At 33.9% G+C, this 22,988-nt stretch overlaps 4 protein-coding genes across 15 annotated transcripts; 1 reads left to right on the plus strand and 3 right to left on the minus strand.

Annotated features, from left to right (window-relative positions):
- Window positions 1–350: 350 nt before the first annotated feature.
- LOC105286717 (zinc finger CCHC domain-containing protein 9-like) lies at window positions 351–2,325 on the plus strand. The gene is given in 4 exon segments (XM_011351860.3): window positions 351–441; window positions 746–1,198; window positions 1,200–1,528; window positions 1,731–2,325. Coding segments are annotated over 3 exon segments (1,278 nt in total). The 5' UTR covers window positions 351–441; window positions 746–749; the 3' UTR covers window positions 2,231–2,325.
- On the minus strand, window positions 1,937–10,389 carry LOC105286716 (protein lin-54 homolog). Of its 11 annotated transcripts, XR_003406378.1 has the most exons (13): window positions 8,571–10,389; window positions 8,176–8,496; window positions 7,748–7,990; window positions 7,450–7,662; window positions 7,024–7,140; window positions 6,820–6,957; window positions 6,313–6,561; window positions 5,778–5,971; window positions 5,057–5,300; window positions 4,608–4,804; window positions 4,265–4,451; window positions 3,015–3,121; window positions 2,529–2,682 (listed from the first exon to the last, which is right to left on the minus strand). XR_003406378.1 is itself a non-coding variant. In XM_026968587.1 (12 exons), exons 1-11 carry the CDS (start codon window positions 8,973–8,975, stop codon window positions 4,268–4,270), a joined length of 2,505 nt encoding a protein of 834 aa, XP_026824388.1. In that variant the 5' UTR covers window positions 8,976–10,389; the 3' UTR covers window positions 1,937–2,069; window positions 4,265–4,267. The 11 variants fall into 11 exon arrangements, 10 of the variants coding, with proteins under 10 accessions (XP_026824388.1, XP_026824394.1, XP_026824376.1 ...); XM_026968587.1 differs by lacking the exons at window positions 2,529–2,682; window positions 3,015–3,121 and adding an exon at window positions 1,937–2,069; XM_026968593.1 differs by lacking the exons at window positions 2,529–2,682; window positions 3,015–3,121 and having other exon boundaries at window positions 3,816–4,451; window positions 8,571–8,962; window positions 10,114–10,389.
- A 939-nt stretch (window positions 10,390–11,328) lies between these two features.
- On the minus strand, window positions 11,329–17,978 carry LOC105286718 (actin-binding protein IPP). Its single transcript, XM_011351861.3, has 7 exons — window positions 17,727–17,978; window positions 16,541–17,063; window positions 16,211–16,376; window positions 15,193–15,539; window positions 14,715–15,061; window positions 14,388–14,608; window positions 11,329–14,315 (listed from the first exon to the last, which is right to left on the minus strand). The coding sequence occupies exons 1-7, from the start codon at window positions 17,794–17,796 to the stop codon at window positions 14,079–14,081; spliced, it is 1,911 nt and encodes a 636-aa protein (XP_011350163.1). The 5' UTR covers window positions 17,797–17,978; the 3' UTR covers window positions 11,329–14,078.
- A 573-nt stretch (window positions 17,979–18,551) lies between these two features.
- On the minus strand, window positions 18,552–22,930 carry LOC105286719 (SAP30-binding protein). 2 transcript variants are annotated; one of them, XR_895303.3, is made up of 3 exons: window positions 22,743–22,929; window positions 21,537–21,666; window positions 21,324–21,463 (listed from the first exon to the last, which is right to left on the minus strand). XR_895303.3 is itself a non-coding variant. In XM_011351862.3 (2 exons), the coding sequence occupies exon 2, from the start codon at window positions 21,475–21,477 to the stop codon at window positions 20,335–20,337; it is 1,143 nt and encodes a 380-aa protein (XP_011350164.1). In that variant the 5' UTR covers window positions 21,478–21,666; window positions 22,743–22,930; the 3' UTR covers window positions 18,552–20,334. The 2 variants fall into 2 exon arrangements, 1 of the variants encoding a protein (XP_011350164.1); XM_011351862.3 differs by having other exon boundaries at window positions 18,552–21,666; window positions 22,743–22,930.
- Between the last annotated feature and the right edge of the window lie 58 nt (window positions 22,931–22,988).

Consider the following 22,988-nt stretch of genomic DNA (forward strand, 5'->3'; position numbering starts at 1 on the left):
TGAATTCGATTGGTTAAGCCCGGATCTACAATAGGGTAGTAAGCCTCGAGCCGTAAGAAATTGACCAATCACAGTCGATCTTTCTCCTCATATTCCACTGTGTATGTGTGTGTGTTTTGCTGATTGGTCGTTCGATAAGCAGCAGTATGTACGCGGCATAGACATAATAAGAATAGACCGAGCGTGAAGCGCAAAACGTGAAGCACAGCTAGAAAAGGACGGAAAGTAGGTGGAGGATCTCTTTCTCTCTCTGTTCGCGTCTTCCCCACTCTCCGCTCTTACCCCCACTCTTCTTTCCTTAGAGAGAGAGAGAGAGAGAGCAATCCTTCGCCTGCTTTCTCTCTTTTTCTACCTGTGATTCACTGCCAAGTTGAGAACACGCTTGGTCTATTCTTACTATGTCTATGGTACGCGGTCTAGTGTATATAGGAGTTTGTGGGTGTGAGTTAGACACTTAACCTCTAATTTGTAAATTCAACTTTGAAAGTACACGTGAGCACGTATAATAGTTGGTAAACATAAGTGTTATTAAATGTTATCGTGAAAAACTTTATTCTGAAAATGTGCAATTTATTTTTAACGTGATCGTAATATGCATGTTATTTATAAATAATTATGAATATTAATCTATTGCTGAAGAACAAATTCATCTTTAGCTAGAGAGATACATATACGTTTTATTTTTCTGTTTAATTTTGGAGCAAATTTTTGGTATTTTACTTTATTATAGTGTTTTTTTGTTTAGAAAAATGACTAGATTTGCAAGAGCAAAAGGATCAAAGGCAGCAAATGAGAAATTGCCAAATGAATCTACACCATGGCATGTAATGAAACAGCAAATGGAAGAAAGCAAGAGCAAAACATCCTTGGAGAAGAAAACATCCGCAAAAGAGTTATTGAAAGACACACGTGATAGTAACGTTAATGAAAATAATAGTTGGGCGGCATTCGATGACAATAAACCTAACTTATCTAATAATACACAGAAACATAAAGACAAAAATTCGATATCAAATAAAATTCATAAAAATTCTGTGCAAAATTCTCAGAGTGACAAGTCTGATAATATAGTATCAAAAGATAATAAAATGAAAAATTTTGAGGAAATGGAAGGTACGGAAATTAAGGCAACAGATAGTAAGAAAAATAAATTTTCTAAGAAGAAGAAACAAAGTGCCAACAATTCGTCACCTAACGAGAAAAGAGTCACAAGCTCCACAGGATAATAATGAACATTCCAATTCTGGTGTGTTGAGCAAACGACAGAAGCGAAATCAGAAGAGAAAGTTGGAAACGATGAATAATGATGTTAAGAGATTAAAAACAGATACAAGTTCCCAGAGCAAAAAAACAAAAGAACAGAGGATAAAAGAAAAAGGAGAATACAAGCGGAGAAAACCAGACAACGGTGCCACAAAAGTCATAATAAATGGTATAGAAATCGAAGTTGTCAAGTATGATGGATTTCCTATCAAGAAGGAGGACGCAGATAGATTGGCAGAACTTAAACAGAAATTGGTGATGAAAGGTGAGTTCATATGATTATATATAAAATATTTTCTATGCGATAACAAAATTTCAATCTTCAATTTGTGTAGTATACTACACAAACTAATTTATTGTATTATATTTATTTATTTATTTATTATATTAAATTTATTTATCGTACACTACACGAACTAATTTACTTTAATTTTAGTTATTACTCATGCATGCATATTCTATTACAGGTATACCGAAATCTGAAATTGACACAGCAATAAAATTGGAGAGACGCAAAGCTGAGAAAGCATTGGCTCGCGTTAAGAAACTCGTCTGCTTCCACTGTCGCAAATCTGGGCACTACTTGTCCGATTGTCCCGAAGTCGGCAATGAAGAAATTGGTACAGGCATTTGCTTCAAATGTGGTTCAACGGAACACACCCATTTTGAGTGTAAAGTTAACAAGAATGACACCTATAGATATGCCAAGTGCTTCATTTGTCGCGAGCAGGGTCACATTGCCCTGCAATGCCCTGATAATCCGAAAGGAGTGTATCCTCATGGCGGTTGTTGCAAAGTTTGCGGAGCTGTAACACATTTAAAAAAAGACTGCCCTGACTTGATGAACAATAAAGAAGAAAACGTCATTAGAGTTGAAAAAATGGATAATACTGTAGAATCTTTACAAGAAGATAGAAAGGAGAAAAGTGAAACCAGTACGGCACCTAAGAAGATTATTAAGTTTTAGATGCATTGTAGTTTATAATGTACAAGCATTCGTAATTTTACTTGTATTTAATTTGTTTTTTTTATCAATAGGAAATAAATATACTTGACAAAAAATATTGCTTAAATTATTAACATGTTTCTCGAGAGTAATTTTACTACGTGAAGTAATCTGCAATTACTTTGTATAATAAAATCTGAAATATTTAAAATGATATATGGCGTAAACGATTCGTTCATATAAAACTTAATTCTTAATGAATTTACTCTTATACAATATAATAAACTCTTATGAATTTATAAAAAGTAAAAAACAAAAATATATATTAATCTTATTTATTTCTTAATATGCAATTACATTTACAGTTGCTCGAGTAATGCCGTAGTCTCATTCAAAATCATTAAAAATCCATCGGTATATTACGTTACTTATTTTATAACCCTTGAAATATTAAGACTTTAACATTTTGTAATCTGCAAGCGGATTTATTGTTATAGTAATATTTTTCAATCAAGCAAGTAAATCATGATATATTAATATTTGTTTTGTGAACATGCAATATTACGAAATACAAAATTTAGGAAAGCAAAGAATAGAATGAGGGAACTAAATAAAATAAACAATCATTTTCTTTGAATTGTTCGTAAAGCAGAGTTGAAGAAAGGATATTTACCACTAATGCAAAAACAAACTTATACATGATGTAACCAAAGATATAGTCTAATAAAAAATGCAATACACATGAATATCTGTATAAATTCCAGTTGCATTTTCATCGTAACACTTTAATCGCAGAAATACATACACATATAATACAGAGTACTCCAGGTATCGTACATTTTCTTTTTATCCAAATTAAGTGCCATTTATCTCAATTGATATTAAATAATCAATAATCTGAATTACAAGCCACTGAAAACGGAGAAATTTTAAGAGTATTTAATAATAAAATTATATATTCTTTATATGTAATATCAACACTACTAAAGAGAATTTGACTTACTAAAGCATTCAATATATATTTATAATTAAATAAGTTGTTTATTGTAGATAATATAAAGACTCTGCATAATGTACAATCACAGAAAAAAAGAGGTTAAATTATAATTGTTGTTGCATATATCTCAATTAATATATTTATAAATTTTTGAAACATTTACATAATTTGTACTATAATTAATTACGATGTATGCAACCCAGACTTGATACTAGATTCTTAAGTTCTAGTTCCTTCTTTTTTCTGTGATTAAAGTAATTATAAAAGAAAAACAGACGAATAAAAGTTTTGTTTCATATATTGTTATTTCAATTTTACTATCTAATATATATATATATATATATATATATATATATATATTTATTATTTTCTGTGGATAGTGAGTTATTCCTAAAAATACGAAATTCAACTGAAAGCAGTAAGATAAATTTACAAAATATTTTATCCTTCTTTGTTATGTTTCTATTGACATTAAAGTCGAAATATGATAAGTGCTAATAATGATTAAGCAATTGAACTACAAAGTGGGTATTATGCTATGCTCCTTTCCTAATATTTGACTTATTATGTTTGTAAAACATGTTTCCTAAGAGAACTAACAATTACCGGTTGAGTGCTCTATTCTTTTTTTTTTTATTTTTTTTCATTCAAAATTATGGAGAAACACTTAAAGTACACCCATTCTTAGAAACCAAAATCACTCATCACGTTACAATACACATGTTGTTATTACAATATTATTTCCTTCCCAATCTTGACGTCACAATGAAAGAGGCTGGTTCACCCATCTAAAATTTACGTTGTTCCTATAACATCTTATCATTAGAAGATTAATCCATCCAGAATTTTGATGAATTTCCCCTTAAAAGGCGCTTAAAGAATAATTTGACGAGTTTGAAGAATTCCAAAGTTTCACTTGGCGAAAATCGTTTGCGTCCTGCGTGATAACGTCTTTGGTAGCAACACTCATATTATTAATCTATCTTTCTTTTCTTTTACCATATTCCCGTAAACAATAATGACAAGCGAAGATTGCAATGAAAAACGGACGAATGTACCTGCTAGGTAGCCTCAGCTTTGTGAGCTGATTCAATGATTTCCTTTAAACAACGACCGAACTCCTCAATGATGAGACGCTGGGATGTTTCATCGTCGACCATGTTGCGTTCTGCTTCATCAGCTTGTGCCATTAAGCATTGGCATGTTATTTCTACTACTTTGTCCGTAAGGAAATTAAATGGTTGTCTATATAAAGTAAATAATATAGATATATAACGTGTGTATATATATATGGTATCATTATATTAATATAAACAATCGCATTTCCTTTTCCCCTAAAATTCCCCCTAAAAAATTTCCTTTAAAAGTTGAAGAAGGAAAGCTCTTCTCACATATACGAACCTAGTTCCAGTATTGGACGTGGCTGGAGGCCTAAAGGCCATTTCTGATAGTTGCAGCTGTGCTTTGTTTAAGCTCAGTTGAGGTGTTCTCATTTCGGCTGCTTCCGCTAGATCTTTCAAAGACTTCTTTTCCAATATCGGATCTTCGATATTGCGGCAGCCTATACATTTACAATTTTCAGAGCATGGAATTTTTGCCTACAAACAAGAAAAATTAAAATTTTTATGTCAGAAGCAGATTCATTGATTTATTGAGTGAGTAAAAAATAATATCTTATAAAAGTAATAAAAAACTAAAAAAAATTAACTACCTATGGTTTTAATATAGTTTTAATATGACAAACAATAAAATCATGCTTCATATTATCAGTTTTAGAAGAAATATGTTTATAAATTTAATTAAATTAGAGAATTAGTACGCGGCAATTCATATATAGTTTGTAAGATTACCTCGTAGCACTCGCAATAATTCTTCAGACAACCACTACGTTTGCAATTGCAACCCTTGTTGTGTCTCCTTATATCGTCACCGGTCTCACGGCCTTTCCCGATTTTAGGACGAAAAGCATTAGGATTACGTTCCAAACAAGATTTAATCGCGCGTTGCCTCTCTTCCTCATTCCCAAGATTATTTGAGCAATTGTTGCAATTACACATGTGACAGAATTCACCGTTGGCGAAACAGTCGCAGTAACTGTAAGAGAGAAATTGCTCAGATTTTATTGACGTATAAAGCAGGTTTTAACTAAAAAATATAAGTAAACAAGAATAAAAGCTACAATTTTAGATGTACTTGAGTACTCATTTTTAATATTTTTTATTTTTTTAATAACTAATTTTATAATATCTACTTTAATTAAGATTGCTCAACTTTTATCAATCTTTTTACGAAGAATGCTAAATGTATTCTTATATTTTATCAAACTTTTTTAGAAGAATGCTCTTTAAGCTTTAAACTGTCAATCACACTACGATGTGATAACAAAAGAAAGCGATAAAATCCAACGCCTACTATATAGAAGATGCCAAAGAACCAATTATACCAATTATAAAAAAATAACCAAGTGCTCAGTAAAAAGGTTTTTTAAAATTATTGGAACGGCAGAAGAAAATTTCCGTTTAGAGAACATTTTTTTTGCGTAAACTGTTTGATCTTTGACAAACTACTTACAGCTTAAGACACTGTGATTTGGTGCAATTGCATGGTTTTCTCGGCCTGATGCCATTTGCCTCGACATTGCTGTAAGTTCCTCTTTGAGAACCTTTTCCATCGATCACGCATAAAGTTGCCGTAGAACTTTGTGAACTCCCTAAAAGACCTGGTGTCCCTTGCTGCGACTTCAATTTTATGTCATCTGTTGACTGCTAACGATCGATAACAATATTCATATATAAAGAGCAATAAAACAAATATAAATTCTATTTCAATATTCTAGATTATTTACATTTAAAGTCGATAATCTAATAAAAATATAGAGAAATAAATAATTTCTTGAAATCTTATAACGCTTAAATTTTGTATTTTTTAATTTATTTAGTTCTATTAATTTATATAAATTTGTTAACACTATAGTTTTATAGACACAGAATTATTTTGGATAAATATTGTAACAATAAAAAATTATAAATCCTATAAGACTAATTCTTATATACAAATGTTACATAAAAATATGCAAGCTCAATAATAAAAACAGAATGAATTCAACCTGTTGCTGAATGTATTGTGCAGGCAGAACGACAATATTCCCAACATTCGAATTAGTCGACAGAACTGCCTGTCCAGATGCTAATTGGCTCAACGCTGATGCGGGAATTGCTACCGTGCTCTTCGATTGATTGCCAACAGCCGTTGCAGCAGTAGCCGCTGGTATGAGCAATCTTTGGCTACCGCTTGTCAACGTTGCTTTCGGCGCAACGGTCCTTAGAGACTGACTACTAGTATTTAGTGGTACAACCTACGAATAAAAATCAGAAAAAAAATACTATCACTTGCAATGTAAAATATTACCATTTATTATGCAAAATAAAGAGATCAACGAGAAAAATTGAGATATCCTTTTTTCTCAAATTTGAAGGCTATAAAAAAAAGAGGACCCGAAATTTCGAAATCCGTGTTTTTGAATAAATATATAATTTCTTGTTCAAAATTATTAAAAGATTAAATTAAATTAATAGATTAAATTTAGCTATTAAATTAAATTCAATCCCAATACCTTTACAATCTGTTGCTGATTTCCTACTTTTTGACTAATTCCTACGGTCTGAAGTGTCGTGGCAGATTTTGATTTGCTGACAGTAACGACATTAGTAGTCCCTGTCGAAGGAGTACTAATTAAACGTACATATTGCACCTGAAAAATATGACGCCAATATTATGTGTGTATTACGTGTGTGTGCATGTACATGTATATATGTACTTGTCTTCCAGGCATTTGAATTTGATGAACTTGATTAGATCCGGTCACGATACTCTGATTAGCAGGTATTCTAATGACTTGTCCACTTCCAAGCACAGTGCCAGGTTTCAAAGAACTCTAAAAACAGAATTTCTAATATAATTTAATGTTCATTCACTTGCTGCCAATTTTATGAAAAAAATACAACAAATTTTTCGCTGATAAATAAATTGATAAAATTGATTATTGTTAAAATAAAAAAGTAAAGGTTAATAATAATAATAATAATTTATGTAGTAAATATTTCTGCCATCTACAAAAATATTTAATGTGCTATGTTCGATATATAATTATCACAAAAAATATATTATATTAATTAAAATATTATTATAAAAATTAAAATTAATTATTGAATCTCTTATGATTACAAGTTACAATGCTTCCAACCTGTCTAATGATCACTTTTTGGGGACTTTGCTGCATGGACGACTTGGACGAAACGAACGTAGATTGCTGATTCGTTGTCGAGGATTTTCCTTGAATAGTCATAGTCGGTGCAGGAAGAATTTTTGTTGGTGATTTTGCTGCGCTGGTAGGTACTATAGCCACCTTCGACTGTTGAGATGTTGAAGATTGTAATAACTTATTTAATATCATGCCCTTCAAAAAGACGTAAAAATATGCATGTAATATTTATTATTACGCGAGATTTTTCATATTATGTCAACAAGAATATATATCGCACCTGCTTCTGCGGGGACGACGGCAAGATGTGTTGCACCTTATTAGTAGAGAGTATGCCTATTTGTTGGGCCTGTGCCAACGTTATAGTTTTCGTTGGGTTTGTAACACCGTAAGTCGAAGAACTATTATTGAGAAATTTGATTCCTTGGGTCGACTGATTTTCACTCTGCGAACTTGTAATGAGAACTTGCGGCGCACCGGACTGTGCCTGACTTCCCGCCAATATCATCTTTGTATACTGTACCTGTAAAATTTATTAAAATTTTTGAACAGTTTCAAAACTTTCTATGGAATATTCTTGGTTTCCGACTATTTAAAATTCGATATTTATTGGTATTATTATTATTATTATTCAGGAGGAATTTTGATAAAAGCCAAGAACATTTTCGTAATATTTCGTAATATAAAATAGAATTCGTAATATTTTACATTACGCCCTTGTTGGACATTCTGTGTCGCTCGTTTTATCGATGGCTGCGCTATCTTGACATTTTGCACGTTACTGATTGTAATATTTCCAGAGGCACTAGTTGTCGCAACAGACTTGGCAGGCTGACTCGACCGTAATTGAACAACGCTTCCATCCGTAGATTTTCCAGTTATAAGGGTCTGAGCCAAAGACTGCAATTGTTCGGCTGACGCCGTCGACGGATGCGAAATCTTAAGGATCTGACTGGTGCCTTGTCCACTCGCAGGCGATACTATCATGATAGACTGGCTCTGCGTGGTTTGACAGACACTTGGCTTCACCTGAGAGGAAACTGGCATGAAAAGAACTGCAAGTTTGTTAACTTCATTAATTCAAATGCAGTAGGAAACATTACTTGGACAGCCGATACAGGCACTCTCTGTAAAGTGGGTTTCGTTTGAAACACGATATTTTGGTTGTTTTGATTAGCCATTGTGTACACATTTTCAATCTGTGCTTGTTCAGAGACCTCAGTCATCTCCACATCAGGTACTATTGTTTCAGTCTCAATATTTTGCTTGACAAGTATCCGGTCATCCTCCGCTGCCATAACTTCCTCCGCGTTCATACAGTCAAGCTCTGCTTGAATATTCGCGAAAGCTTCAAAATCATTCGAAGTATATTGCTCGCTGGTGTGGGACAAGCTCAATGCACTAAGATCGCTGTCTTCCAATGTACGCGAATCCAAAGCTAAAGGTTCTACTAAAGCTCGTGCGTTTTGTCCCTTATTAGTAGACATGGTGACACCTGACCGAAACATTAGCACAGTTAAAAACCCAGATTTAAAAACTATTAGTGCAATATGTTTACATAACGCTTTTTTACATAATTCTATATCCTTATTTAAATATAAGAATTCTAGTGGAATATATATTTTTATCAACACATATTTTCAAATAATAATATATAAAATATAATTTTTTCAACGTTAATCACATACTTTCTTTCCTTTAATAAAATTTAAAAACAAATACTCTCGTTATTTTTTAATTAGAAAAATAAGAAGTGTATGTGTGCTCTCAATATATCTGTCCTATATAATAAATAAAATAAGTTACATAAAAACGATAGACTTAAAACAATAAAAATGAAAAAATATTATATAACAATAATACAAATATGTTAACAGTATAATTGTAAGAGTAATCATATATGTTAAACATGTAGACTAATTTAATAAAAAATTCGGACATTAATCTGTTTAAATATTTAGTTTTAAAAATTTCTGTTTATTTATCTACTGAAATATGCAGAATGTGTATAACATTAATAGCGATCTAAGTATCATAAAACTTACAATCTACTAATAATTTAGATTAATTGTATCTTAATTACCATAATCCCATTAATCAGCATAGAAATAAATAATAGTTATTAAAATCAAAATAAAGGTGTCCATTCAGCTACTTGCATTTCGAAAAGTCGCGAGCCAATTGTCAACTAACTTATTAAGTCAAATGAAGTCTGGAGAGAGTGGATTCGAATATGCAGAACAAATTCGAATACGTAAGAAAAAAAAACCAAGTTCGAAGCGCGAAGCTATGGGACAACAGCGCCATTTATTAGCGAAACGCGCCATTTTTGCGAAACTGATTTTCAAGCGTACTTGCGAAAATTTGATTTTAAACAATGAATTATGCGACTCTTAATAATCAAAGTTGCGACTCGACACCTGTCGATACGCGAACCATTACGGAAATCACTGAGCAGGATGGCGCGAAGCTGGAATAATACGATACATAACCTCAAAACGTTCGAATCGGAGAAAGATACGTAGGTCGAACGGCAAAATTGCAGTTTGCGATCGAGAGGGCCCGATTTTAGTCAACGTTCAGAAGCTTAATGAAACTCAGGGAGGTTGAAAATAGTATCACATAGTTGTCGTTAAGAGCACATACTTGCGCGTTCCTTCGATAACTCGAATTGTTCAAAATCACGCGCCCACCATTGCTGGCCCACAGTGCACTGTCGTTGCGTGTGAAAATTATGTTGTTGGAAAACGACCTTCCACGCAATAAGACAGGCGTGATAAATCAATCAGATGGTAGAACACGTATATTATCCACAGTAAATGCCAACGAGACGCGAATACGATTTAACGCACTTTGCGAGTCGACGCGACATTTCTCGCGCTTACGCGGGCGAAGATTGAACGACTCCGAGATTGAACCCTGAGAATGAGATAGGAAACTCCCTTCTTGGTATCGATAGCCAGTACAGTGGCGCCGTACAGTGGGATAACGGAAAATCGGAAATCATAATGGTGGCGCGTAATATCCTCGTAAAATTTTCGACTTTAGTTAACCGTTAATAGTTAAAGTGTCAAATATATTAATATAAAAACAGGTGACATAATGATATAAATAAATATATCATTAAAAATCTGTCGATTTTTAATATCGATTAATACCGATAACGATAACGGATAACGATATCGATAACGGATCGCGCAGTTCATATATAGGTTTGTTCTATTTTTCGCTTCAAAAAATCCAAGTGCACTTCTGAACTAGTGCAATAAGTTAGAGTGAAAACAAGTATATTTCTTTCATTCTAACTTATTGTACGAATTTAGAAGTGCAGCGAAAAAGAATAAATTTTATATATGTCGTTGAGAGTTAGGAAAAATCGATCGATTGCAATCGAGTGGGCACTCCGTGACTCTCCATTTTTGTCCATAAGATTTAAAGCGTAACGTCAAAAAATACCGTAAAAAAAAAAATCTTACGATATACATCTTCTGGACGGGCAATCACAAATCATCACAGGGCACTTTAGTTTAAAATTTGACGCCAAGCTGAGATTATTAATGTCGCAGTTATATCGCAATTTATTAATTTTTCCGTTTCATTATTGCATTTAAAACGATGATATATATTTAAGAAATTAATTACTAAAACGATAGTATGACCATTAAAGATTTAATATAAAATATTATAGAGATAAAATATTAAGATCTACATAAATAAAAGGATGTCAATATATAGAACGTTCAAAATCACCGATAAAGGTAACCCGATTTAAAGGTAAGTCCATAGGAGATTCCATAAGACCTTAGAATTACCAACTAAAATCCAAAATTTGTGAGATTAAAGAAACTAAAGAACAAATTAATATATTTAGTAGTTTTTATTGATTGATCACAAATATACATAAACTGTGTTGTATATTTATCATCTTTTTATCTTCTAATTTTATTGTAATGGCTTACTTAGGAAGGATAAACATGTTAGAGATGTCCATTGTTTCAATTGTTTGAACATTTCTCAAGATTAATCTCGAAATATATAAAACATTAGTTAAAAAATTAATTTCATACATTTCGTTTTAAACATATGTTACGCATTATGTATTATCGTATTTATAAATCTATTTATTTCTGCCTGTCAAATGTATGCTGTTGATTAATCCATAGATTGCTACATTTACTGGATTTATCAAGTATTATTATAAATTTTTCCTGTCATATGTATGTAAATAAAATTGGAAATTAAATTCTAAACCGAATTCATATTGTTTTTCCATTTTAGAGTCTATCTTACCGAAATAACATAAAATGCTTTGTTGTATTTTATTATTTGCACACTACAGCTATTCGATAAAAAACATTTCGTTAGATTTCAAGCTTACAGAATTTTGTAGTATATTTCTGTAATTGTTTCTTCTGTTTTCTCTTATAGTGCTTACGTGATAGTGTATACTTATATAGCTCATATATTTTCAAGATTTATAAATTTATATATTATAAATGAGAACGTTTTATTTATTTGTGTAATACATATCAGCCAGTAGATTTAGCAATTTATAGATTCACCGCAACTCAAATCTTATGTTACAGCACAGCCGCTATATGGAAGATTTATTCAATTATCTTTTAACAATTAAGATTACACAAAGAGGCATGCAGAACAATTGTGTGGAATTATCTTTCTTTTTCTTGTTCGCTGTACATTATAATATATAACTCACAAGTCAGTGTCGTAGCTTTATAATAAAGAAAGAAAATTGAGAGATGTGATAGTAAATTATTTAACGCTTAGGCAATTAGTAGAGGATCAATTGTCCAATAAGTCATCTCATCCATATTTACCCTATGCCGAAAAATTTAAGAATTAAATATCGTCCGCGTAGCACGAAACACCACATTTCATGGCAATGGCGAATTAGATTGTTGTTTCAACGGCAAATTACAGAGACCGTCGGCGACTTTTCGATTCTTAGAACGATTTTATAAAACGTGATCTTAAACTTTACAAAACACTGCGCGCGCCTCTGCGCGCGATTAATTAAGAAATATCGTTACTTTATTACAATAAGGTACTTTAAAATCCTTAGATCGTTGGATATAAAGTTCCGAAATGTTAAGGGTTAAAAGTTCAAGGACTTTCGAATGAGAGCACGTCAAGAATTTGAAGGAATATTCTTGCAGCCTTTTAACGTTTCAATTTAAGTTAATATTTGCAATTTTCAGATGCCAATTAATTGTATTCGGTTTTTGAAATTCCAAAATAAACAAATTTATAATCTTTACGTTACAGTTATTAAATTTCTTTTATTTGTTAGTGATTTTTGAGACTCCTAAATATTTATGTCTTCGAACTTTGTGATCGCAGAGTTCAATTCTGTAATTTTTAAACTTCTTTTAAACATCCTTATGTTTTTAAACCCTTTACAATCTCCAAGAATATAATCTTTGGATTCGTTTTATGTCTCCTTGTATGTGTTATGTTTAACGAATGTTTAATTTGTAGCGATACGATTAAAAATTACAATAACTTTGGTATGTGATTACATCATAATATATAAAGAGGTTCAGTTCTTCTTCTTCTAGCGCACATGTGGTTAATACTTTTCATTAATTATGAAAGTATTTCCGTATGCTGTGTGTACGTGTGTATGTGATGTTACATCATTAAGAACATATCTGTTGTTTTCAAATCCATTTGCATGTTAATTTGATGATAGGAGATAATAAAAGAAAAACATTACCTATAATCTACAATTTCCAATTATTTTGCGGATTTTGCCTATTCATTTATGCATATGTGTATGTAATAAAATAATAATAATAAATGATTAATGTGTATTTTCTTAAATATTTTCTATAACACTTTGATATTTTTATGGAATTGTAAATTTCGCGAGTGAATTATATCTTGAAAAATTCGATTCCTTTATTTCTCGGTGATTATAAATTCCTTAAATCTCACATTTAAATCTAAAAGTTTTTTTAGAACTGAAATATATTTTAGCCTCTCAGACACTAAATGTCCCAAGTATTTACCATTTTTCCAACATACATTTTCGTTTTCCTGAATCTTGCTGCCACAGATTTGCATTCTGAATATTTATAAATAAAATATTTATAAATAAATAAAGGTTACATTCAACTTTTTAAATACCTTCACGTCATAATTTTTTAAATTATAAAAATGGATTTTTTCCCATCTCTCTTAGAATTTTAATTTTACAAATGTTAGATAAATTAAAACTTTGTTAAATTTACTTGAACTTCAAATTGCTTAATGCTAATTAATAATAACGTATTTATAAGAAATTTATACGAACAATAAATTTCTTTTAGAATACAAATTTTACAATATAATCTTAAGAGAGATCCGTAGTATCTCTGTATAAATATTAAAAAACTTGCGATTAAAGGAAATTTTAATTATTCAAAAATTGATAAAATTATCGTTGCCTTTAGCAATAAAACCGACTATTTATCTGACAGATACAACACTTTTATGGTGAAAACGAGTAATGCGGAGCAAATATCGAAAGCAGGAAATTTCAGCAAGTCGGAAAAATAAGAAGAAACGAGCCGGTGTACCAGATAAAACAGATTTCTGCAAAATATTAATCAGAAAGGTGCGACGATCGCCGTAGCTTCTCCTCTGCTCGATGGCAAAGAGGCGCATTCGTGCCACTTGTTCGTGTGAGGATCGTAACATTCAACGGTAGAGATCGTGATTTGCGTGCGATAGAAGTTGATCTCCTGCGACTGATCACCACCGATGACGTAGAGCCGGCTGTCGGCCGCCGCGACCGCCGGATAAGATCTACCCATGCTCATCGGTGCGACGGCGCTCCATTTGTTCTGAGACATTGTAACAGAAATAAAATCCTACGTTGAAGATCAGCAAAAGTAAAATAAGCGAGGGTAGATTACCTTCTCGAAGGAATATCTTTCGACAGACGTTAAGACTTCCTGATTTTTACTGGTGCCTCCAACAACGTACATGTACCCGTCAAGAATTGTAATTCCCATTTGCGAGCGGGGTGTGAGCATTGGAGCCAAGCAATTCCATTCTCTGGTCACGGGATTATAGCTCATCACGTCCTGACGATGGCGACTGTTATGAGTGCAACCGCCCACGATGTAAATCAAGCCTGGCGAATTCGTAAGTGAAAACACGATGTTACATTAAAAAAAGGATTATTTTATAGGCGATTTAATTTATAAATTTATAAGTACATAAAACTTGTTAACACTTGCCTTCATACGCGACAACGCCCATGCTAAATCGAGGCTCAGGCAGATAACCGTCGAGAGTCCACGTATTAGTGATCGGATCGTATATCTCGATGGATCCACCGATATCCTCGCCTACCCACCCACCGAACGCGTACAAGCAGTTGTCCAAGGCACAAAGACCAAAATCACATCTGGGTTCTTCCATGCAAGCGATCGGAGTCCATACGTTGTCACGGGGATCGTAACATTCGCAATTGGCAATTATACAAGATTCCAGTTCACCGCCGACAACGTACACCTTGCCGTCTAGCAAGGCGACTCCAGGCAGAATACGTCCTATGCTGATCGGTGCTACCTCGCTCCATTCTCTGGAAGAAAAACATTTATGCAAGAATATCAAATAAAATATAATATATATAATCATATATATAAATATAAAATAATAAAAAAATAAAATAAAATATATAATTATAGAGATATAAGAAATGCGACATCATACCCGGTAAATATGTCGTATTTCTCAATGGTTTCGTAAGTACTCTCGGCGGTTCTGCCCCAGCTGTCCGCCGAATGTTCTCGCTTCGAACCGCCGATCACGAGGATGTTCTTCCTAGCGCAGACCCGCGGCTGGGCGTGAAGAGGCACCAGGCAACCCTTATTCGAGACTAGGTCCTTCTGTATGGACCGTAGCGCGACGATAAGACTCGCGTCCTTGCACTCCAAGATAATACGTTCTAGCCTCGCTAATGAACACAATCGCAAGCGTATGTGGCCAAGGATCTCGAATACGTAGCATCTCCGCGCAGGGATGTCGTGGACGATCCAGTTGTACGCGGCCTGGAAGACCTGACGGAAACGAGCGACGATCGATTTAAGCGTAATTCCCGTGCGCAACATATTTACGTAAGGAGTTTCCTACGTGTCTTTCCTTTCTTTCCTTTTTCGAAATTAATTTGAAAAATGTAATCGAAATTTTTTACATTCCTTAAGAAGCCATTGTATTGTAACGTAACACGTACCTGAAACAGCTGTTGAGCTGTAGAACACGGCAGTACGGTCGAGTGATCAGGCAAGAGAAGCTGATTTATATAGGCAAATTGTCTAAGCATGCATCTAGTCTCAGTTTGTGGGAGACTGTTTTGTTAATTGTGTGAAGGATTATTCTATGTGCACTATAATTGGTACTTAAGCAGTATGTATGCGCTATACATCAATAAATTATAATTATATAATTATACGATTTCATAAAATTGTAGTGTTCGAGGCACAAAATAAAAGGACTGGAAAGATACATTTGGATCCCAAAGACACAAGAGATGCTTACTTTCACCAAATACAATGTGAAGAAACTCAAAATAATTCCAACTCAAAGTACTTCAAAATGTATATACATATAATAGGGGTGCAAAAGAATGTATTTAAAAATTTTACACATGATCTTTTAGATCTTGAGATACTAAAAAAAATTGTAGTAGCGTAGGATGTATCGAAATTACTCGACTCCCAGAGAAACAAACCTGGCATTCAGTATCGATGTGAATGTAATCACTACTGAGAAATTGAACAAGGTGCTCCTTGGGCAGATCCAAAAATTCCTCCTCCTGACACACTTGAGGAAAATTGACTTCTATAAAGCGTAGGGCAGTCTCCAGAAGATCCAGTCTATTATGCGCTTCTGCAAATCTGTAATTAGCAATGACAATTAACATTATCATATTTTATTTTATCTTGGAAGCCCGAAAGAGAGATTTTTTTCCCTCGTACAGTAATCATGTTTTCTTGTATTATAATTCATCTTGTCACAATTAATAATTGATTTTTATTAATGTCATTTATATGTGCCTCACCTGTAAATTCCAAGGGCGTTAGAATAATGTAGCTGTTGCCTGAGATAATCGATGCAACCGGCTACTACGTCGTCTAATTCTAGCATATCGGCGGCAGCAAATAGTTCCTGTACGTTGTCTTGATTGATGTCCACATTGCCGCTATAGATAAAATCCACCAGCTGGGAAAGAATGTGAGGAGAGATCGAATGGATCTCCACCAGCTCTTGCTGCTCCTCAACCAAACCAACGGTGAACATGGCGTTGAAATAAGCACTACCAGCAGCCAAGACCGCTCTGTGTGCCCGGATGACTCTGCCATCGGCTACCAATCCTACATCGCTGAACTTTTTCTTCAGCCTCTGCGCATTGAGGTTACGTAGAAGCTTCGGTGGGTAATGACTCACTGCATAAACTACACTGGACACCTCTGACGATTGTTTTACTGGTGGGCTAGTAAAACTATCAGAATTATGGCCATTCTTCAAGGTCGGTGCCACGCCATCCGCCATGAAACCATCAAGTTGTCGTTTATCCACGGATCCTGCAAGAGAGTCAAACATAAAAGCTAAGTTTTGAAAATATGGCAATAATGCATTTCTATAATATTCTTTAGAAAATATAGATCTAAATCAAAATCTAATACTTTATTATAAATTTAATACAAAAAAATACAGTTATTATTATTAGCGTTCAACTTTTATAATCCTAAATTAAATTTAAAAATTTTAATAAATCAAACAATTAATTAAAATAAAATAGTTTTTGTCATTTTTTGTTTGAAGATAAAAGTATTTTCTAAATAAACATCCTTATGTTCTGTGGCTACATTAGAGAAAATATAAAATGTTTCTCAATATGTCCAACATTAGTTGAGCAAGGAAAATGAGTACTCCAATTCATTGGAAAGCATTAGACATTTTTTGAGTAAAGATTTCATAATTTTTGATGGGCTTTATAGTCCACACACACACACACATAGAATAAATGAAAAAATCAGATTACAGAGATACATAAACTGAATACATATATGCAAAGTAAAAACTGAGAATTTAAGTATATGTGCTGTTAACAGCTCCAAAAATACATCGTATGAAAGAAAGCAGCTGGCAATAATTCGACATTCATGTAAATAGTGTTTTCTAAATCAATAATTTTGGCTCATGTCAAGGATTTAATTACTGAGGAATCGTTACAGGATACTTACGACATAAACGAGACAGCACCCTATAGACGCTATTAAACGACTTTGTGTTATTTTTCCCTTTTAGGCGCATCACTACCACCACATTTTCCGCCACTTTGTTGCTCAACCTTTAATTCACTCGTAAATAAATTATTCGCCAAGATGTCGAAACGGTTCTCGCTCGCTCGACTTAAGTAACAAGATTTCTGATAAGAAACTTGACACACGTCAAATAACCTATTTAAGTACGCGAACCTAGCTGCAAGTGGGCAGGGAATAGTAACAGGGCAGCCACAAGAAACAGTCCCTGCTTAGCATAGTTACTTTTCCTCGTAGCTTACAAATCAAATTCAACAATAAACGTGACGACTAAATTAACAAAACGTGTGTATATATATATATATATATATATCTCCCTACGGAAAATATAGTTTTGATAATATATGTAAATATATTATATTTTCAATAAGAGAATATGAGGATCGGGACTAACTGTAAGTTAATCGTTTCGCCCAATCAGAACGGAGCAATACTTTTACTTTTATCTCAATTTTGGATTTTCAAAATTGTTACGTGCCTTTATTTTTCCTGATTTATAGTAAGAAATGTTAATGCTCAGCTGTTTTTATTTAAAAACATATTTAAATCGATAAAGATAAGGAACTTGTTAAATGTCGAATAAGCAATAACGAATAACTATTTCAAAACACATTCCATCATTGCAATTACAAAAATTATGCAAGCTATATTATACATAAACAATTACCTTGCTCTCACGATGATGTATTGTAAAATTAGTAATCATAACTAATACTGAAAGTTGTAGGGAACATTATATATATAATCCATATTAATTAATGTATTCAATATTAATCTAATGCTATTAATCAATAACAAAAAGTACACAATTTAAATTACACATTGTATATTCCATGCTCCATTGACACATGAGAGTGTATATACAAAGTCCTTTGAAAGAATTTCATTTCCTTTCACGTAAAAAACGAATACCTCACTAGCGGCATGTTGCCTTACAAGCACATGTTTGTATTTTACATTGATCTGCACTTTGTTAACATACAGAAATTTCTTATTTATCTTCTGTGCCAAAAAATATTAACTGATTAGCATTACATGTTTACATGGATATGATCCTGCCCGATGAATTAATTACATGCAACGCTGCACGCACAATTGCCGTTTCATATTCATGTAATTTCGCAAACCTGATATAATAATGCAAATATACATATTAGCTTAAGAAATCACAAAATTTCGTTTTTCTTCAGTTTCTGTTTTATCGTCAGTTAAGTAATATTGGAAGAGGCAAATTCTTTTATTATCTTGACGTTTCATAATTAAACAACAGAATTTTTGCTATGTCTCTTGCAATACATAATACGATAAAACTTTCAATTATTTATAGAAAAGAGAAAGGAAAACACAGTTGGTTGATGCAATTCTATTCAAAGTTAAGCAATTTGTTCTTCAGGAAAAATGCAATTTTTTCCTCACATTCTTTTCTCTTAACTAATATGTATATTTTCATTGAAAAAAGTTTAGTTTACGCATTATAAATAACACATACACGGTAAAAGAAGTATCAGTCGTATTGTAGATGCGGAAAATGTTCAAATGCAATGGGATAAGAGAAAGATTCCAATCGAAAACAAATTTAAAACTTAATAATACTGTTATTTCTGAAATCATTGTTTCTTTGGAACTTATCATTTTATTGCGCTGCTGTGGCAATGCATAAGTTTACAGTATCATCAGATCTTGTAATTAAAAACAAAAAGTCACAAAAATAAGATAACAATAGATTCATTTCTATTATTCGAGTGAAATTTTTTTTTCATTAAACAAACACATTTTATGTAAATTATCTATCCTGTGCATTAACTTTTTACAAGTTACTAACTTTAGTAATTTATTTAGTTATTTTATCAATTTCTATATTTCTAGATCTCTCATGTTCATTTTCTCTAAATTCCGAAATTTTTAAATTAAAAAAAAAAAACAGAAATATCTGTATCCTTGAATCTGTAATTCAATAAATTTTTAGATTCCTGAATCCTTAAAATGTCCTTGGAACCTGAATTATAAAAATTATGGTTATTTATATTTTTGAATATCTAAGTCTTTACATTTTATTTTATTCGACTATCATTCAAAAATTCTGAGATCACTAATCTTTTTGCTGCAAAAATTTAATCATTCGGTACACATTACAATACCGATATCTATTTACAATTGTCGCAATATTTAAATTTCTGGATTTTACAAATTTATATTTAGTTACATACAGTCACACGTTTTAGATTTTCATAAATCTAAATTCCTTGAATTTTTAGATTATTACATTCATGAGCTTATGAAATTCACAATCTCACAGTGACATAAACACCATGATAAATCTGTTCACATATTTTTGAACTGGTATATTGTTAAATTTTCGATACTTAACTGTAATAAAAATTTCTCGAAAAGAATTTCAACAATCATCCAAGAACCTAAGTCTCGAGAAGGCTACAAGACCGCTTCCGCCTTTCTGCAGTCTCGTAGTCTAACGAAAAGAATGACGATTCTTAATTATAACTATTTACATAGCGCACATATACATGATATGTTACAATCTTTTCTTCGGCAGCGAGCCGAAGGCCGATATAACAGTAGGTTTGGCGCCGGCGGACGACGTAAGGGTCGTCAAGGTGGGTTGTGCGAGAAGGACCGTGGGTTTGGCCGTCGCGGCAGCAGCGGCGGCGGCCGCGACGGCGGCAGCGGCGGCAGCACCGCCAGTCGCAACTTGGTCCCACTTACTTTTCCGTTTCTTGTTGTCCATCTCGTCGGCACCGGCGCTACTGTTGGGCCGCTTCGCGGTGCCGGAGACGATCTCGATCTTGGTCTTCTCCTTACGCGCCTTCTCGAGCTTGTCCATCTCCGCTTTCTGCACCTTGGCGAGCTCCTCGTAATACGAATCCTTGCCCCATTTGAACGGATCGAACCTGTCCGGCGGATAGTTGGTGCCCAGCTCGTTAATGCTACAAAACTGAATGAGTTTTTCGTAAATGGAGGGATTCCGGAATTCCTTGCGTTGCTGAATTAGCACATTCATGTCCAGGCCATCGTTCTCCATCTTGCGATATAGCCTCGTAATCTTGTCTTGTAGGTCAGCGGGACATTGGCCCTGCGGTTCCGGTGGTATCGTCACACCGTAAGGGTCCACCGCCTCCCCGCTATTATCTGAAAGCAATTCTCCAGGACGCGAGGAAGGCGACCGGCGCTCAGCGCCGCCAACGACAACAGCGGCAGTGGCAACGGTGGTAGCGGCGCCAGTGGCAACCGCTACCGAAAAACCGTTCTCCTCGGGGCGTTCCGCAATCGTCGCGGCGGTCACCGCACTCGTCGTCGTCAGCGACGACGATGACGGCGCCAGTGGCGGCGCAGCAACGGCCGCCCCCTCGTCATCGGAGACTATCGTGTCGTCAAAATAAGAGACCAATCGTTGCACCTTCGTAGCCGCGCCCGGCAAGTCGCTAATACCGGCGGACTTGCCGACGACGGGACTGTGCGAGGCTGAACGGCCTCCAGATATGGGACTGGTGCCAGATCGGACCTGGGGCTGACGACCGACTTGGGCATTATGCGGGGCGGCCCCCTGGGGAGTGTTCGAATTCTCCTCCTGCAGGCGCTCGTCTTCCACCCCGTCCTCGCCCTCCGAGTCGGTATAGGTGGCCGTGAGAGATGCCAGAGCAACACTTTGTACAGACATGGTTAGTTGGCTTTGAGTGCCCGCCGTGCTACCAAGCGATATTTTGTGTGGGAACTCACCGGTCTGGCGTAGCGCAGCCCAGCCCAGTGCCCAGCTCTTGAGCCACTTGAGGGCTTTAGGCGCAGGGACAGGGAGGCTTTAATTGGGCCTTTGATGGGCGCGTTGAGCTTTGATCGCTTTTAGTACGAACTGTAACATATCAATAAATAATCAAATATTTAACCAATTCAATTAGAGTGAGAAAATATCAAGGCAATATAAAATTCCACTTTTCTAATATGAATCTCTCCTTTTGTTTGTTGATGCATTTTACTTTGATGTTCATTAAGTGCCATGCCAGTTTCATGTAACTTTCCATTCAGGCCACGTGAGCCACTGATGCTCCACATTATTGCATTCATTATTATGTTTATAAAATGTGAACCTATTGAAAATGTATCACTATGGCCTGTCTCTACCAATGTCGCTTAACTTTAACTGTAGTTTAACTCACTCTTTGTCTCTGTCTAACTACCTACCTACTTACCAGAAAGAGATGACGAATGAGTTAAACTATAGTTAAGCGACATTGATAGAAACGGACCTATACTGTATAAGCCAATAATGGCTCATGGTATGATAATTGTACTATCATAATTGTGTCATGGTTATATAATAATTATGTATGTTAATATTATTAATGATATTATTGAACATTTCATAATAATGAAATTTCTTTTTATACAAAGTTATCAATACAGTCTGAACAGAAAGTCCAGTGTGGTTTACCAATGGCCCATATAGCCATCACTCAATGCATTAAAAGATTTTTCAATGCAATTTGGAATTTGAAATCATTTTGTATATTATGCATGAAACATTATATGAAAACTTTATTAAGATAAATATTTTATAGATAATACTGTTACATAAAATCTGTGCTTAAATTTAAGATATTTTTCTACTGCTTTTAATAAACAAATTTATATCTATCTATCGCATTTTTGCAAATTTTTTAACAAACGATTAAATTAAACACATTAAAAGCTACAACAGAATTTACTTAAAAATTGTGTTACTTATATTGGTGGTATAATCAATAGCTATTGAAATCAACAAATAAATGACAATGATATATTAATACAAAAGTAATATAGTCTTGAAAACACGTATTAGGACCTATCTGGTTTATCCATTTGAGGAGTCAAGCTCAGGAATGAAATGTAGGTTAGAGTCCTACGGGATAACGATACTGTGATTATTAGCAACGAAAAATATTGACTAACCTCAAATTTTCAACGTCCACGATTATCGCCTTCAATCTAAATTTGATCGTTTGCACATTGCAATAAACTTTTAACGTTTATTGTTAATAAATACTCAATGAAATAAAATATTCTGCCATCAACGCGTTCCTTCCCAAGATACTTTGCGATCGTTGCGCTCCTACTGCTTCGGCGTTCCTCAGTCATTTCCGGTCATGCTCTGTAAAATAGCCCTGTTCAGCACTCGACAGTTCGAAAACATTACTA

Source organism: Ooceraea biroi, chromosome 1 (assembly GCF_003672135.1).
Source record: "Ooceraea biroi isolate clonal line C1 chromosome 1, Obir_v5.4, whole genome shotgun sequence".
Classification (NCBI taxonomy): domain Eukaryota; kingdom Metazoa; phylum Arthropoda; class Insecta; order Hymenoptera; family Formicidae; genus Ooceraea; species Ooceraea biroi.

Coding starts and splice junctions, on each gene's coding strand:
- LOC105286716 (XM_026968587.1), bottom strand. CDS start 8,975: ATGTTTCGGTCAGGTGTCACCATGTCTACTAATAAGGGACAAAACGCA. Junction 6,958..7,023: donor TTCAAATGCCTGGAAGACAA/GTACATATATAC, acceptor CATATTTTTCAG/GTGCAATATGTACGTTTAAT. Junction 5,301..5,777: donor AAATCACAGTGTCTTAAGCT/GTAAGTAGTTTG, acceptor TCTCTCTTACAG/TTACTGCGACTGTTTCGCCA.
- LOC105286718 (XM_011351861.3), bottom strand. CDS start 17,796: ATGCGCCTAAAAGGGAAAAATAACACAAAGTCGTTTAATAGCGTCTAT. Junction 16,377..16,540: donor AACGCCCTTGGAATTTACAG/GTGAGGCACATA, acceptor TGCTAATTACAG/ATTTGCAGAAGCGCATAATA. Junction 15,540..16,210: donor ACATCGATACTGAATGCCAG/GTTTGTTTCTCT, acceptor CGTTTCCGTCAG/GTCTTCCAGGCCGCGTACAA.
- LOC105286719 (XM_011351862.3), bottom strand. CDS start 21,477: ATGTCTGTACAAAGTGTTGCTCTGGCATCTCTCACGGCCACCTATACC.